The sequence below is a fragment of the Gobio gobio genome (genome assembly GCF_949357685.1).
Source record: "Gobio gobio genome assembly, chromosome: 8".
Taxonomy (NCBI): Eukaryota; Metazoa; Chordata; class Actinopteri; order Cypriniformes; family Gobionidae; genus Gobio; species Gobio gobio.
In genome coordinates, this window is record NC_137114.1 from 47738069 (window position 1) to 47754726 (window position 16658).

General features: G+C 40.0%; 1 protein-coding gene across 2 annotated transcripts; it reads left to right on the plus strand.

Moving 5' to 3' along the window:
• Positions 1-1407: 1407 nt before the first annotated feature.
• Positions 1408-16400, plus strand: LOC307130772 (uncharacterized protein). Of its 2 annotated transcripts, none has more exons than XM_079823949.1 (3): positions 1408-1538; positions 1733-2245; positions 14266-16398. In XM_079823949.1, exons 2-3 carry the CDS (start codon positions 2149-2151, stop codon positions 15573-15575), a joined length of 1407 nt encoding a protein of 468 aa, XP_079680075.1. In that variant the 5' UTR covers positions 1408-1538; positions 1733-2148; the 3' UTR covers positions 15576-16398. The 2 variants fall into 2 exon arrangements, with proteins under 2 accessions (XP_079680075.1, XP_079680074.1); XM_079823948.1 differs by having other exon boundaries at positions 1414-1538; positions 1985-2245; positions 14266-16400.
• Positions 16401-16658: the final 258 nt, after the last annotated feature.

A 16658-nucleotide genomic window follows, 5' to 3' on the forward strand; every position in this document is an offset into this window, starting at 1 on the left:
AACAAGAGCTTAATGCTGCCTTCACGTGCTCTCGGAATTATCGTAAATACGAGTTTCCGAGGTAAAAATTGCACATGAACGCCCTCACATTTTGAAACTTGAATGCAATGAGTTCGTAACCACGATTTCAGAAGTCGGAATGACCAAATTTCCGATAGCTCGTGAAGGCAGCATAAGTCTAGAGTTAGCCTCGTTAACTTACCTGTTGTGAAAACGGTTGAGATGTTGACTTTCTCCAAAGACACATTTCTATAAATTCAACAGAAGTGTGTCAATTACACGTAAGAAAAGTGTCTGGAACAATTGTGTGTATTATTTGTGTGATTTTAGAGACTAAACTCACCTGAAAGCAGTAAAAACAACAACGAGAGAGGGAGCGAGTTTTGCGGTTTGTCTGTTGTGTGTGCGCCGTTTCCATGGCAACTATGCGCCGCTCCAGTGTTTGAAATTGATTCGTCAAAGTCACGCAGCAAGAATTAACACATGACATTACATGAATAAAAATCATGAATTTATCACTCATTTTGAAGTTCTATGACCCGCTCAGGTGCAAAATGCCACTCCTGGCATGTGATAGTGGGACAGTTGTGGCACTTTTATGATGTAATATTTTTTGTATTGTTGTTTTTGCAAACACGACGATTTGAAAACATTGATTCATTGATTAATTTATTCATATTTGATGAATTAGGTAAATGTCCAATATAATATACAAATGGCATGTAATGCAATTATCTGGAAAGTTATCTGGAGACCAGTGGACCACCTCTTTTGAGGACGTGCCAATAACGTTTCTGGAACGTTAGCCAAGATTAAAAAAAATGGAACTTTACCATGACGTCCTCACAACGTTCCCTGTGGGATAAACTAGCGACGTCTTTTGATGACGTGCCCACTACGTTTCTGGAACGTTAGCCAAGATTCGGAAAAAATGGAACTTTACCACGACGTCCTCACAACGTTGTCATAAAGTAATGTCACGCTGACCAAATGACGACTAACTGATGACTGTGTACTGTGTTTGCTGGGCAGATAAGAGTAAATCGAGAGTCAGCAAGAAGCTCATTTGATTGACTACAGAAGAAGTTGTAAGAGAAGCAGCATTCAGTGAGTGAGAGAATCGTGCCAAAACTTTAAGCGCAGCTAAAGGAAAGATCGGGGGAAAAAACGTGTCAAAAGTGTAACCGTGGAAAAATGGAAGTCAGAAGAATACAGATCATATTTGTTTTGCAATGGCATTAAGCTGCAGTTTCACAAAACATTAATTACACTTACAAATAACAGTAAAATGCTACAAATATTTTTTTTCTTCTGACACTTGAAAGGCGATTTACACCTTTACAAAGAATACGCTTTAAGAATATGCGGCCCCTTTAAGAAACATGACACCGCGCGCCCTGAGCATGCGCAGAAGAGAGAAGCGCGAGAAGCAGACTCTCCAGATGAAGCTGAAACTTAAAAGCGACGCTGTTAACGATCGTGAATGAAGGACAAAAGTTGAATATTTTCTCCGGATGCCTTATATTTCCATTCTGCAGGTGAGAGATGTTTCTCAGATTACAGAGTTTAACATTAATCAGCTCCAGAGTTTACATGTTTAAGGACCAATGTAATGAATTGCGGTGTGTGTCCTGGTTTATTATTAGAGTGTAATAATATGTTGGCAGAGAGTTTTTCACACACTCTTGACTCTATTACACCAATAAAATGTGCTTAATGTGCCACTTTACAGAAGATCTCAGACATCAGCATAATGAATGAGGGGAAAACAGGGAACTTTTGGAGACAAAGAGGCTTTTCAGCAGCTCAGTTAAACATGATGGTCCTGTTGTTTCTCTCAGACTTTGGACAGGAGTTGAACAAACCTGGTTTTGAAAGCAATTAATATCTAACTTGTACCAAACTACTCCATATTCCTGACAGAAATAATATGTAATTGAAGTAATCCAGTGTAAATTCAGTAATTTATCTTTGATTTTTCCAGATCTGGTCCTGTGGGCGTCAGTATCTCACAGTGATCACAGTTCACACCTGCAGTGAAGCCCCTCCCACAACAATTCACCAATAAATACTGGAAATATTCACATCATCCTACAAGAGAAGGACAAACTCCAGGTGTAGCAGCTGAAATCTGTGTGACTGTTAAAGATGGAGTTTATTAAAGAGGAGATTAAAGAGGAGATTGAAGACATGAGTTATCCAGATCCATCCAGAATAAAACATGAAGATACAGAGGAACAAATAGGTTGGTGTCCATTCTTGATTCTTCATTATTGACTGCATTAGTGGCTGTGAAATAATAAGCAGCAAAAGTGCATATTTTTTTTAGTTTGGGCTTTCGTGTTTCAAGTCAAGTAACGATAAGTGTTTGTATGAAAAATACCAATATTTTAAACTGTAGACTATCGTCTCTGACCCACAGTCACCAGCACGAGCATGAGAGGGTTGAGTTCATGCTTGACGTAACTTGAAGTGTGACTTCAGCGCGCTGAGAAACTCTGGTCATGCGTATGTCGGAGGCTGTCAGTTTTCTCGTCAAGAAAACGTCAAGAAAGCTTGAAGCTTCATGTTATTCTTTACTCACACAAACATCACTTTAATTTACAGCCCGCAGATGTCACACTTAAGCCGCGTTTCCACCAAAATTACCCGGAACTATTTGTACCAGGAACTTTTTTCCCAGGAACTTTTTCTCCCCCAGACCTGCTACTTTCTGCGTTTCCACCGCGGTCTAAAGTACCGGGGAGATTAGGCAAATTAGCCCGGTGACGTGAGAATACGCGCGGCTGCTCCTCCCAGTCACAGACGGACATGAATCACTTTTGCGCGATACTGTCTGCAACTACAAGTGGAGAAGATGCAAGCAGTGCTGCTTTTGCATACACATTACCAACACAGCTTATTTAAACGTGCACTTTCACCTGGTTTGACCATTTTAATGCAAAATGGGATGATGGGCAATCCAAAATCTGAATGTGTTGTAATAGCTCAATTCCAAAATATTTTCTATAAAAGGATAATGAGGTCAGTCATTCATGACAGATGTGTGAAAAGTTAATTGAATGAAAACAATAGACTGAATTTAGCGGTTGAAAGATTAGGTACTAGACTGCAAGTATTTATTTATCACAATAACATCTCTATGCATTCACAAAAAAAAAAAAATCACATGACTAGTTTTACAATATGCTTCATTAAGTGCATAATTTTAGAGACTTCTTCCTCAAATTTGAAATGAAACAGGACCACACGTATGGCTTCACTTAAGTTGTGGTCATAAGTTATTATACTACATTCACATAGTTATACATTTAAAAATATTATATTTGGGTTTTCTAGATATGTTTATGTGCATATTCAGAAAGACTTGCGAGCAGCAGCCCTTTTATTTGCTTCCAACACTACAATTAGAAAGTGGTTATATAGTTAGAATGTGGAAATTAAAAAGACACAGTGACATTTTACACATTTGACTTTATTTTAGACAGATTAGTTCTTACAAAATTAAAATAAGTGTGCAAAGACAAATAAATTACTAGAACAATAAAATGAAATTATAAAATGTGAAAACAACAATATAAAAAAGTGTATTTTTCAGTAACCTGTCCAAGAGCTGTGCCAACACGTACAATATATAAAGTACAAATGTGATAGTGCAAATGCTTCATTCAAGCGGCTGGTCGTTGTGGCTACTTCTTGAACGACTGGACAAACTGTCCAAGAACAGACAGAAACCCGGTCTGAAAGTCCCTCTGCTGCCGTCAGCTTTCTTCCGCTTCTGACTGGTGGAATGCCAACTCTTGCCTCCTCATCTCTCCTCGGCCTGGCTCTCCAGTAACAGCTGAATATATTGGTCAGTTCTTGTCCATGCTGCAGGACGGCCCGGTTAGCATCCTCCATGTCCCTCAGTGCATCAAGAAAAGTCAGTCCCTTTTCCTTTTCCCTAAGTAGAAAACTTGCACAGAAACACATGGAAATTAATACACAAGGCAACCATGAAACAATAGAAACCATCAATTAATTATTTAGTATTTTCACTACAAATAATAAACAATTGCTTGCCCAGCTTGAACAATGCCCAGTGTGCAATTTCTATCATTGGCAATTTAAGTTTACAATTAAAAACAACAAAACTACCCAAAACCATTATGGATTACACATCAGTTTTTAAATATATACACATTTTGTCAGCTTTATACCTCTGGCATGTGTGTGTTTCGGCAGGAGACACGGGACGAGGGCTAACGTGTACTGGTGACCGCGGGGGAAAATACGCTGGTCTCCGTTGCCTGCAATTCATCAGGGCCACCCGTTACGTCTGGAAAAGCACGTTGAAAAAAGTTACTGCAACGTTACACTGCAACGAGTTTAATAGATGATACCAAGATGAGATATTTACCTTCAACCCACTCGGATTTCGGGATGGTTTCCAACAACGCATTAGCCGAGTCTTTCGTTACCGCTGCGCCAGAAAAGGATGGTCTGTCCCAACAACGCGTCCAGGCGGTCATGCCACTTGTTGATACGCCGGTCGGAACCGCTCCGGTTGTTATGATCCTTTAATTTCTTGTAATCTTGTCTTAATTTCTTTAACTTCTCTCTGCACTGTTTTCCAGTGTGACTGGAACCGAGTCGATATCTTCAGGTAACGTTATACCTTTTCATTGCGGGTCGCCGTTTCCAGTTCCCGCTGGATGTCCTCCTCCGCATAAATGCTCCAAGCCTGAACCTAGTCGTCGGTCGAATTTTTTTGTTGAACTCCATTGTTGCAAAGAAAATATTTACTGAACGCAGAACCCACCTCGCAAAAAAACTTGTAAAAATGGCGGTGGGGGAAAAAATGCTGCAAGAGCTCAACCAATCAGCATGTTCAGCGCATAAGTCCCACCCCCGAAAGTTCCCGACCTTTTTAAAAGTACCACCTCGCAAGCAGGGCCGTTTGGAGGGGGAAATATTTACCCGGAACTTCATTTAGACCCTAGTTCCTGCGGTCGAAACACACCGAGTTCCCCCCCAAAGTTCCTGGTTCCGGGGGAAAGTTCCTGCGGTGGAAACGCGGCTTTAAGGCCTGTTCACACCGGGATGATTTTCGCTTGTGTTTAACGCCTCGTGACTAAACAAAGTGCGCCAATGTGAAGGGCGCAAAACGTCAGGCGTAAAAGCGTAATTGAAAAAAAACGCATTGGTTTCGTGTTAACTACCAATGAGATTGGGGCTTTTGTTCGTGTGCCTGGAGCTGCTGAAGTTACAGTAAAACACGACTTGCTGCAAATGCTGTTTGCCAGTTAGCAAAAGTGTGAATGGTTTTTGGAAACACAAAAATACTGCCTGAATCCGAAATCGCCCCCTATACAACATGACATCATGACTTTGCGTAAACATTAGGGCTGCAACTAACGATTATTTTAATAATCTATTAATCTGTTGATTATTTCCTCGATTAATCGATGAATCGAATATATATAAAAAAACATTAATTTCCAATCCTTTATTCAAGAAAAGAACTGACAGTGCAAATTCACAGTGCAAAAAATCTTCAGAAAGTGCACAGGTTGCTACAATAAATGTATACATCTTTTTTTTTTTATGAAGAAAAATACTAATCAGAAAACTTAACAGGATGTTAGAACTTGTTCTCTACACTACACTCAGACGCACACACTCAAAATTAATGGGTTTAGTTAAATTGTAATGCATTAAGAATTTCTCTAAAATGTCCAAACCCATTATATACTCCTGGAGAATACATCTACTGTATTAACCTATTAATATGAATGATATTAAATCCAGACACAGATTTAACTGCTGTGACATATTAAAAAAATATTATGTAACAATTAAATAAAACTACTCCTAAAAGAAGAACACGGTCTTATTTTCAATTAAGGATATGCATTCTTTATAACAACTTGCATACAACATTCCTCATAGATTAAATATGGATTAAATAATTAAAGGTCCTGTTCTTCGTGATCCCATTTTTCAAACTTTAGTTAGTGTGTAATGTTGCTGTTAGAGCATAAATAATACCTGTAAAATTATAAAGCTCAAAGTTCAATGCCAAGCGAGATATTTTATTTAACAGAAGTTCCCTTTCAAAGCCTACAGCGAACGGCCGGTTTGGACTCCATCCTGGTATATCCTGCTTTAATTACGTCAGTAGAACGGTTTGTTGACTAACCTCCGCCCACAAGAATACGCGAAAAAGGGGGCGTGGTCTTGTTGCTCCCTCGTGGAGAAGAGGAAGTGTTGCGTTCGGTTCGGTTCGGTTGCGTTTGTCGCCATCAGACGCTGTTATTTTCATCCCGGAGTCAAATCACCTTTGTTTGGCCTTCAGGGGCTGTAGTTTGAGCGCGTTCATCTCCCCGTTATGGTAAGAGGCGTGACCTTCCCGGGCAACGTGAGCTAAGCTGCTGTCGAATCACAACACGGGAACCACTGGCACAATCAGAACTCGATACGTATTTCTGAAGGAGGGACTTCATAGAACGAGGAAATTCTCAGGCCGTTTTGAGGACAGTGAAAACAGCAGTATACAGATAAGTAAATTGTGTGAAAAATACTGTTTTTTTACACATGAAACATGAACACATGTTATATTGCACACTGTAAACACAATCAAAGCTTCAAAAAAACACGAAAAACGGGACCTTTAATGTATAATAAATATAATGAATCCTTATTAAAACTAAAGAGGTGATTTTCTCTGTCTTTTGTTGTTTGATTAATATTATGAGCACAAATGGAAGCAGGTTAATGGACTGCTGTCACTTTAAGACCGAATGCTGACCGAAAATGACAATAGATGTTAGGCCCTGTCCACACGAACACGGGTATTTTCAAAACCGCAGCTTTTTCTACACGGTTTGGCTGTTCGTCCACACGCAAACGCAGTATCCGGTTACTGAAACCGGACTTTTTTGAAAACTCCGGCCAGGGTGAAGTTTTTTAGAAACTCCGGTTACAGTGTTGTCGTGTAGACGGTGAAACCGGAGATTTCGGCTTGTTAAGTCGAAATGTGCGCCGTTATCGCTTTTGTTTATACATGAGTGGAGTCTATGCAATGGCGGACGTAACTTTTAATAACTCTGCTAACAGCGCTTATTACATATATACAGATCAGGGATGGAAATTAACTTTTTTGTCCACCGGCCACTGTGGCTGGTGGATTTCAAAATCTACCAGCCACTCAATGTTTTTACCAGCCACTTTCTTGTTTTTAACCGATTAGTAATTAATACTACAAGCTCTACAATACTTAAGCAGTTTATTTAATCTCAAGTCTCAATGAAATACTGACATTATCTCTTTTATACACACACAAACCATGAACTGATATACATTTCATTAAATGAGTAGGGCAGATTAATGGATGTGGCATTTGGATGATTCATGGTCTTTTATGGCTTCCAGTTTTAGGTTTTTAGTCCCAACAATGAAACTATTAGTTTTGGCATCTTCTGAAGCGTGTTGACGACATACTAGGGTTGCCACCTTCAGTGTGGCAAAATAAGGGACACCCATTCACGACAATATAAAATTTTATATTATTTTACATTTGATTATTTAATTTATTTCTAAAAAACTCTTTAGTAGCCTATTTGGTGCACTTTAAAGGGATAGTTCACCCAAAACTAAAACATTCGGTCATAATTTACTCTCCCTCATGATGTTTTAAACCTGTATGAGTTTCTATGTTCTGCTGAACACAAAAGAAGATATTTTGCAGAAAGTTTGTACCCAGGCTGCTTTGGGGGCACAGTTGACTTCCACAGTAATCTTCCTGTGTGTTCAACTTAACAAAGAAATGTATACATGTTTGGAACAACTTGAGGGTGAGTAAATAATGACAGAATTTTCATTTTTGGGTGAACTGTCCCTTTAAGCAGTCATTCTGAACCAGTAATCACTTTTTTGACAATTCTGAAATTCAAAAATGTTTATTTTTTTATTAATTTACTTAAATTATGACTATGTTATTATGTAATTATTTGTCCCATTTTTATCTAAATATTCTTTTACTAAATGTCAAACTTTATATGGCAGGATTATTTATTATGTATGATTAATTATACATTAATAATAACATTATAATCTATATTCTAGTAATTAACCTGTCTAACATATATATAATAATTCTGTCTGCCAAGCTCTGATAATGTATGGAATATTATATAAATATATTATCCATTTAAAAAAACAATAGGCCTATACCTTTAGAAGTAGGGATATGTGTGTCAGCGCTGCTGCTTTAAATCAGTCAATCTGAGCAACTGAAATGCTTCTCTGCAAAGTGTGCAGTTCGCCTGAGGTTCATCACGAGTTACTGGACAGACCCGTTGATATCTTTTTTTCTATTCAGCCCTGTATCTGGAGATCCTCTTGCGTTCAAACGGTGGACGCGATGCAAGCTCGATATGTTTTTAAAAAACCGCGCAAGTTTACAGCTCATGTTCTCGAGACTCCGCCGCTATGGCAACAAAGCCGCTAAACCTAACCACGCGGAAATTAACTTCTCTACTACTTATTGGGAATTTGATTTGTAACGCCACAAATCAAAGGTTTTGAAGGTGTGCCTCCTCTCAAAGTGTCCGCCGTCCAGGTGAAACAGTAGGCTATGCTATTTGTATGTACCCGCCACGGTGGCCGGTAGGTGAAGCGAGTTTACCCGCAACAACACCAAATCACCCGCATTTGGCTGGTGGCGGGTGCTAATTTCCATCCCTGATACAGATACATGCGCAGTTATCTCATTGTATTGCAGAACAGAGGCGCCAGAATACAATAATACAACATAGTAAGGCAAGTGTGTGAAGCTTCAGTCCACTGGGGCCCTGCCCCTGTGTATATACAGTTACCTGTCACTGATTCCAAAGTAAACTTGTAGAAGGGTTTCACTGAGCCCATGGCATCCCTCAGTGCATCGGTGCCGTGGACAGGGGCAGGGCCCCAGTGGACTGAAGCTTCACACACTTGCCTTACCTAACCCCATGTGGAAATCAAGCAGCCAATCATAGCGCGGTTTTGCGTTTTCATGTGGACAGAGATTTTTTTAAAAACCGTGCTTGTGTGGACGTGATTGTTTTTTAAAACGGAGGAGGAAAAACTCCGGTTATAAAAATACCGTGTACGTGTGGACTAGGCCTTAGTCATAGTTTTTGTCATTCAAAGCTGGTTTTGATTTTTGTCTCGTTTTTGTCTGTGAAAAATGTTGTTGATTAAAATACTGACAAATTATTTGTCAACGAAATTAAGATAGCAACACATTGAAAAATGAATGGGCCAAAAAAGGCAAGTGAATAAAAACGTGTCTTTAGTCTTGCAAACTATACCACCCCTGCTTTACAACTGTTATTAACAAGCTAACGTTAACTTGTCATGCTTGTCAAGCTGGATAACGAGTAAACAAGCACCAGAAGAGCTACTGGTGGGACGGCACGCTCCCCACTTCCAAACGGAACAAAAGTGGGATTTTGTAGTAATTGCTGCCTTCACGTGCTATCGGAAATTTGATGATTCCGACTTCTGAAGTCTGTACGCATTTTGATTTATCCGCGTGTATGTGTACGCTGTGTGATTCCGCGTGAATGTAAATGGATTTATAAACATACTAAATTATGGTTTTTTTTTTTTTAAGGGGTGGTAAAACACATTCTTTTGAAGGCTTGACTGTGTTTGTGGGGTGCACTGTAACATGTGTTCATGCTTCGTTTAAAAAAAAATTGCCTTATTTTTCATATATTTGACCTTTATTCTACACTGCTCTGTCCCTCCTTGTAAAACGGTCTGATGCTTTCCGGGTTGTATGAAGCCAGTCCCTCAAAAATACGCAGTGGGCTCTGATTGGTTAGCTGGCCTAGTGTGTTCTGATTTGCTAACCGCAGTGCACGGTTGTCGGTAACGTCACGCCCCTTACCTTCACCGGAGGCTGTGCTTTGGTCGGCGTCAATAAAACCATATGAGAACATTTGAGTGAAGATGATCGAGCAGAAACTGTTGAGTCCTCAAGAGTAAAGACTGCGGGTCTATAGTGATGGCTACTGAATGGCACTTTAACTTTTGTATTTTTAGAACGATTATAGCCAAATATCTGTCGCAAGAACTAACCCAAAACGAACACTAAGCACTGGCTTTAACTAGGAAGTTAGCCAAATCACACACAGAACCATGTTTAGCATGCCTGAAGATAAACAATACATAAAAGCTCTAATCAAAGAATCATTTACACTAATGCCAGGTTCGCTGTTGAGATTTTAACGTTAGTGTTTGTAATGTTAGGTGTTCGTCGGATAACGTTAAGTATGAATGAGCATTTAACAGACTGGTTTGCAGAACAGCGTTGTCATCTGTTTACTTCCTTGCTACAACATATTACAGGAAAACACATCGATGAAATATAAATCAGACTTACAGGTTGTGGCCCGTAAACAGCTTCTGTTTGTAAATCCAGCTTTCAGGACAAGCCGTTGTGCATATCCTGAATTGAACTCGCGAAGTTTGTGTTGTCCTCCGTGAAATGTGCAGCGCGCGCGTCGTGCATCCACACACCGGCAGTGTTTTTTTCACGCAGCTGACGTTGTGCAAATCTGGCATTGAAATCGCGAAGACGGTGGATGTTTTCCTCTGTTAGATGTGCTGCAGGGAGCCCAGCACGCGCCTGTTCCCCTCTGTCTCAAACACATGTGCAACATGCTGTATGTTAAACGCTCTGCAACGCACCCCCGTCCCAAGGAAGGCTGAACAGAGCAAGTACCCCAGACCTGCAATCCGGATGGAAATAACAGCGTTTCCTCGGCATCACGGCAACAACACTCCAGCCTAACTAACTTATACCACAACAGCGCCGCGATACAAAATGGCCTCACCCCCCCTTATTTAATATTCTCGGAGGAGGGGTTTATGTAAATATTGAGCCTGTTGATGTCACCAACCCTGGAGGAATGTGTGTAGTCGCCTACTGGCCGTTTGCTGTAGTTCTTAGAAACTGATTTCTTTAAAAGCAAATATCTCCCTTTGCTTTAAACTTTGAACGTTGTAACTTTGCAGATGTTGTTTATGCTCAAGCAGCAACATTACACGCTAGCTAAAGTTAGAATAGTGAAATCGTGGTTTACCACCCCTTTAAATGTAAAAATGCAGAATGTTTCTTGTGACGGGTAGGTTTAGGGGCAGGGGCAGTGTGTGTGTGTGTGTGTGTGTGTGTGTGTGTGATGGGTAGGTTTAGGGGTAGGAGCAGTGTAGAGGGATAGAATGAAAAGGCGTTGATAAATTAGGCGAAGGAAAATTATATGAATATGAAAATTAAAAAAATCAATCGAAAATGATTCCACTGCATCAATACTAATTTGTGATAAATTTAAATATTAAAGTTTCAATCTTAAATAAATTCTTTTACTATAATTGCATTAAACGATTGGTGTCCTGCTGCTGTGACTTCACCGTTGCAGGCTCACTTTTGGCTGATTCAGTGGTTAAGGGCGGCCATTTTGTGTTGACATCATTGTAGTCCTGAGTTTGTAACACTTGCAACTCTTGGTCTTCATTTTTCACTACTGGTCCTGGGTCCTAAGCTGTTACCCCAACAAAGATAAAAGCAAGTCTAAGACTGATTCTTAAATGCTGACTAAAGTGGCACTTAAGGCCAATTTATACTTCTGCGTCGGACCTACGCCGTACCCTGACGTGCACCTCTCCAAAAATGTAACAACGCGTCAATTCTACGCGGACCGCAAGCGCTGTGATTGGTCTGCCAGAAACCCTCCCTCAGGTCAATAAATAATTAAAAAATCTGCGATGTGTGTGTGTGTCCAGAAATGGGATGATAGTTCCTTACGTCTGCTATAACACAATATTTTGTAGTCCAGCGATTCTTTATGCTAGTAAATAAATACATAGATCCGCTGAGTATAGTTTATTTTATTTTCTCATTAAAACCAAAGATGTTAATCAGTAATTGTATATCAAGAACAGGGACACATTAGGGTACATTTCGTGAATGAAGTCTCCACAACAGCAATCGATTGCTCGAGCCACCGCTAGTGAAAACAGCGGCCACGAGCTCTGCATGATTTCACAAACGCATTCCAGCGCCAGATCACCTTATTTAACTTTACTAATCAACTAGAGATGCTTCATTTGTATTAGATACAACAACTCAAGCTGCAAGAAAAGCCGCTCTCTCACTGTTGCTGATATTCCAACATGAATGTACACATTCTACACAACAAGCTGCTTCTTCTTCGGCTGTTGTCTTGCTTACACCAACATGCCCGAGGACACTGCCTACTAGCGTCTGCATGTGTAAATTGCACATTGACGCGGACAACAGCGCAGAAGTATAAATGCTCATGACGGCGTCGGCTACGTGCATAGCCTACGGCGTACACTGCGGCGTACACTCGATGCAGAAGTATAAATTGGCCTTAAGTGCCACTTTAGTCAGCATTTAAGAATCAGTCTTAGACTTGCTTTTATCTTTGTTGGGGTAACAGCTTAGGACCCAGGACCAGTAGTGAAAAATGAAGACCAAGAGTCAGGAGTTAGATTAATTAAAGAGAAATTTACTGAAGAATAGTTTGCAGTTTCATCATTAGAAGCCAGCTTCAAGTCTCACAAGGAGTTCGTAGGCCGCGCTCCTTCTAACAGTCTCCCCGCCTCCACCTATCATACATACAATTTCTGAACAGTTATACTGTTTTCACGTCATTATTGTCATGTGGAATGACTCTGATTGACTCAGAGAAAATGGACGGTCTTGGTAAATTTCCACACATTGTCAGTTAATCAGATTCACGTGTACAGATATCACTTGTTGACGCTTTCACCCCAGAATTAGGCATGTAATGACCTTCCGGATTCTCGAGCAGGCACCAGCTTGTCCAGAACAACAAGCCCCTCATTTTTTAGCATGCCCGCAATCCACCTCCGATACTGATCTGTAACACCAAATACTGCGCACATACACAGATACACAGTCTTTCCAAGGTTGGAGTTGGTGAGATCTGGTCCCAACCAGAGAAAGTTTTCCAAAACATATTGATAACGTGCTTTTCTCTCAGTGAGAGATACAGACAATAGTACAGACCATATTCATCTTGATTCTTTAGGGTCTCAGTCACCACTCAGAGACCAAATACAAACTTTAGAAATTATAAAGGAAGAAACAATCATGGGTCCTATTGATATAAGCAAACTCATAACTGGAAAGAATCATTGAAATCATAATTATATAGGAGGATGAATATTGATTGAGGCTTTGATTATAAATTTTATTAGGATATATACAATTCTATTGAAGCGGTAGTGGATTTCAGAATCCACCTTTCAGCTTCTTTATAAAAGTCTCTTAGTTCTATAAAAGTTCACACTTGTAGTTCGGTTCGTTTGGTCCGGACCAAAAAACAAGAAAAAAACATATATAGTCCTGGTCCGCTTAGCGTTCACACTGGCATTTTTAACAGCGAACCTAAAGTTACTGAACCAAAGGCATAGGGATACGGTAACAACCTGATTGGTCGGCTTTTATGACGTATATTTCGTGACGGAGCTTGCTTAACGAACATTCAAAACAATGCTGTGTGCTGGATTAAACGCCATCATTTTATGCGTGTACATATGGTTTTATTTTTACCAGCTGAGAACTCACGAAGAGCTCATAAAATGTTCAAAACATTCAAAACAGCACCAGGATTTGCTCTGTTGTATGCAGAATTGAAGATCTGCATATATCGATGAGGCACTTTACCTCCTCGTTGCTCCACGTTTGCCCTCTACTCATTTTGGATACACCTTTTCGTGTCGTCAAATCAGCTGACTTGTAGCGTCGCATCTGGTGACATTACGTCCTGTTTTTGGTTCGTTTACATGTCTTTGGTCCGTTTTGCATTCATATATCAATCAAACCGCACCAGAGTTCGTTTGGAAGTGGACTGAGACCCATCTTTTTAGCGTTCTCGGTCCGCTTGTTTGGTGCTCACCAGGGTTCGGATGGCAGCGTTCACATGTGTTCAAATGAACCGCACTAACCGAGCAATCGCACCAGGGTCCGTTTTAATCAAACCAAACATGACAAGTGTGAACACACCCTTAAACAACTTTTACTGAGAATCTTTTGACACTTAAGTTAAAGCTTAAGACTATTCTTAAGAGCATTTCTTAAAGGTTTTATAAATACCGGCCCAGATTTCTTGTTTTCTGCTGAGTGTTTTTAATTTTCACATTTAACCTCATTGAACTGATTCTGACTACTTTATATGTTTATTTTAGACCAGATGGAAGTGACGGAGCAACAACACAAACTAAATGACATAAAGAAACTCTGTGACTTCAAAACTCAAGAAACAGAAGCCAAAAAGCTGCACACCTGCTCTCAGTGTGGAAAGAGTTTCACACAAAAAGGAAAACTGAACAGACACATGAGAATTCACACTGGAGAGAAACCGTACACATGCACTCAGTGTGGAAAGAGTTTTACTGAATCATCAACTCTCAGGTATCATCTGCGCATTCACTCTGGAGAAAAACCATTCAAGTGTGATCAGTGTGGGAAAGATTTTATTTCATCCTCAAATCTTAAAAATCACCTGATGGTTCATTCAGAAGAGAGACCTCATGTGTGTTCTCTCTGTGGAAAGAGTTTTTCACGACTTGACTGTTTTAAACTGCACCAGAAAAGGCATGATGAAGTGAGAGATCATATGTGCTTTGACTGTGGGAAGAGCTTTACTAAATCTAGTCATCTGAAACAGCACCAAATAACTCATACTGGAGAAAAACCTCACAAGTGCTCATATTGTGACAAGAGATTCACTCAGTCTGGACGCCTGAAATCACACGAGCGAGTTCATACTGGAGAGAAGCCGTACCACTGTACTCAGTGTGAGAAGAGTTTCAGAGATGCATCAGATCTCAGTATTCATCTGCACATTCACTCTGGAGAAAAGCCATTTAACTGTGATCAGTGTGGTAAAGATTTTATTTCATCATCAAATCTAAAAAAACACCTGATAGTTCATTCAGATGAGAGACCTCATGTGTGTTCTCTCTGTGGAAAGAGTTTTTCATGGCTGAGCAGTTTTAAACAGCACCAGAAAACACACACAGGTGTGAGAGATCATGTGTGTTGTGACTGTGGGAAGAGCTTTACTACATCTAGTCATCTGAAAGTGCACCAAAGAACTCACACTGGAGAAAAACCTTACAAGTGCTCATATTGTGACAAGAGTTTCTATCGGTCTGGAAACCTGAAAAAACATGAGCGAGTTCATACTGGAGAGAAGTACTACTGTACTCATTGTGACAAGAGTTTCTATTGGTCTCATCACCTGAAAAAACATGAGCGAGTTCATACTGGAGAAAAACCTTACAAGTGCTCATATTGTGACAAGAGTTTCACTCAGTCTGGAAACCTGAAATCACATGAGCGAGTTCATACTGGAGAGAAGCCGTACCACTGTACTCAGTGTGAGAAGAGTTTCAAAGATGCAGCAGGTTTAAAAAATCATCTGCTTATTCACTCTGAAGAAATAATCCTTCAAATTCATAATGAAATGCACCAATCAGGCATAACATTATGAATATTGTGTAGGCCCCCCTTTTGCAGCCCTGACCCGTAGAGGCATGGACTCCACTAGACCCCTGAAGGTGTGCTGTGGTATCTGGCACCAAGATGTTAGCAGCAGATCAAGTCCTGTTAATTGCGAGGTGGGGCTTCCATGGATCAGACTTGTTTGCCACTACGGAATACCATTTCCATGAAAGGGTGTACATGGTCTGCAACAATGCTTAGGAAGGTGGTACGTGTCAAAGTGACCCAAGGTTTCCCAGCAGAACATTGCCCAAAGCATCACACTGCCTCCACCAGAAAAAAAAAGAAAACGTGATTCATCAGACCAGGCCACCTTCTTCCATTGCTCTGTGGTCCAGTTCTGATGTTCAAGTGCTACTGTTGGCACTTTCGGCGGTGGACAGGGGTCAGCAAGGGCACCCTGAGTGGTCTGTGGTTATGCAGCCCCATACGCAACAAACTGAGATGCACTGTGTATTCTGACACCTTTCTATCAGAACCAGCATTAACTTCTTGAGCAATTTGAGCTACAGTAGCTCGTCTGTTTGATCGGACCACACGGTCAAACGCGCTCAAATCCTTACGCTTGCCCATTTTTTCCTGCTTCTAGCACATCAAATTTGAGGACAAAATGTTCACTTGCTGCCTAATATATCCCACCCACTAACAGGTGATGAAGATAATCAGTGTTATTCACTTTACCTCTCAGTGGTCATAATATTATGCCTGATCTGTGTATGTAGCTAGTGTGAATAACAAAATGCTTTCTCTGTGTCCAGATTTGACTGTAATGCAAAATTGATGCTTCAAATCAAAATAAAAACTCAACTTTGACTAAAAGTATTCTTTAATATTGTGTAAATATATATACATATTCAAATCAAATGCAAAGTTACTAATTATGTCCGAATCAAAACACCATGTTATTTTATATATATACACATATATACAGCCATCTAGAGGTTACACAATGGCATTATATTTGACAAATTGTGCATAATTTAGAGATGCCTTTAAAATACATGTTAAAGGGGGGAAACCATTATTATAACTAATTTTAGTAAAATAATAAATCTAATAATTCAGGAATCAC

Excerpts from the sequence above, each read along its gene's own strand:
- LOC307130772 (XM_079823949.1), top strand. The coding sequence starts at position 2,149 with ATGGAGTTTATTAAAGAGGAGATTAAAGAGGAGATTGAAGACATGAGT. Across the intron at positions 2,246-14,265 it reads AGATACAGAGGAACAAATAG|ACCAGATGGAAGTGACGGAG; the intron begins GTTGGTGTCCAT and ends TGTTTATTTTAG.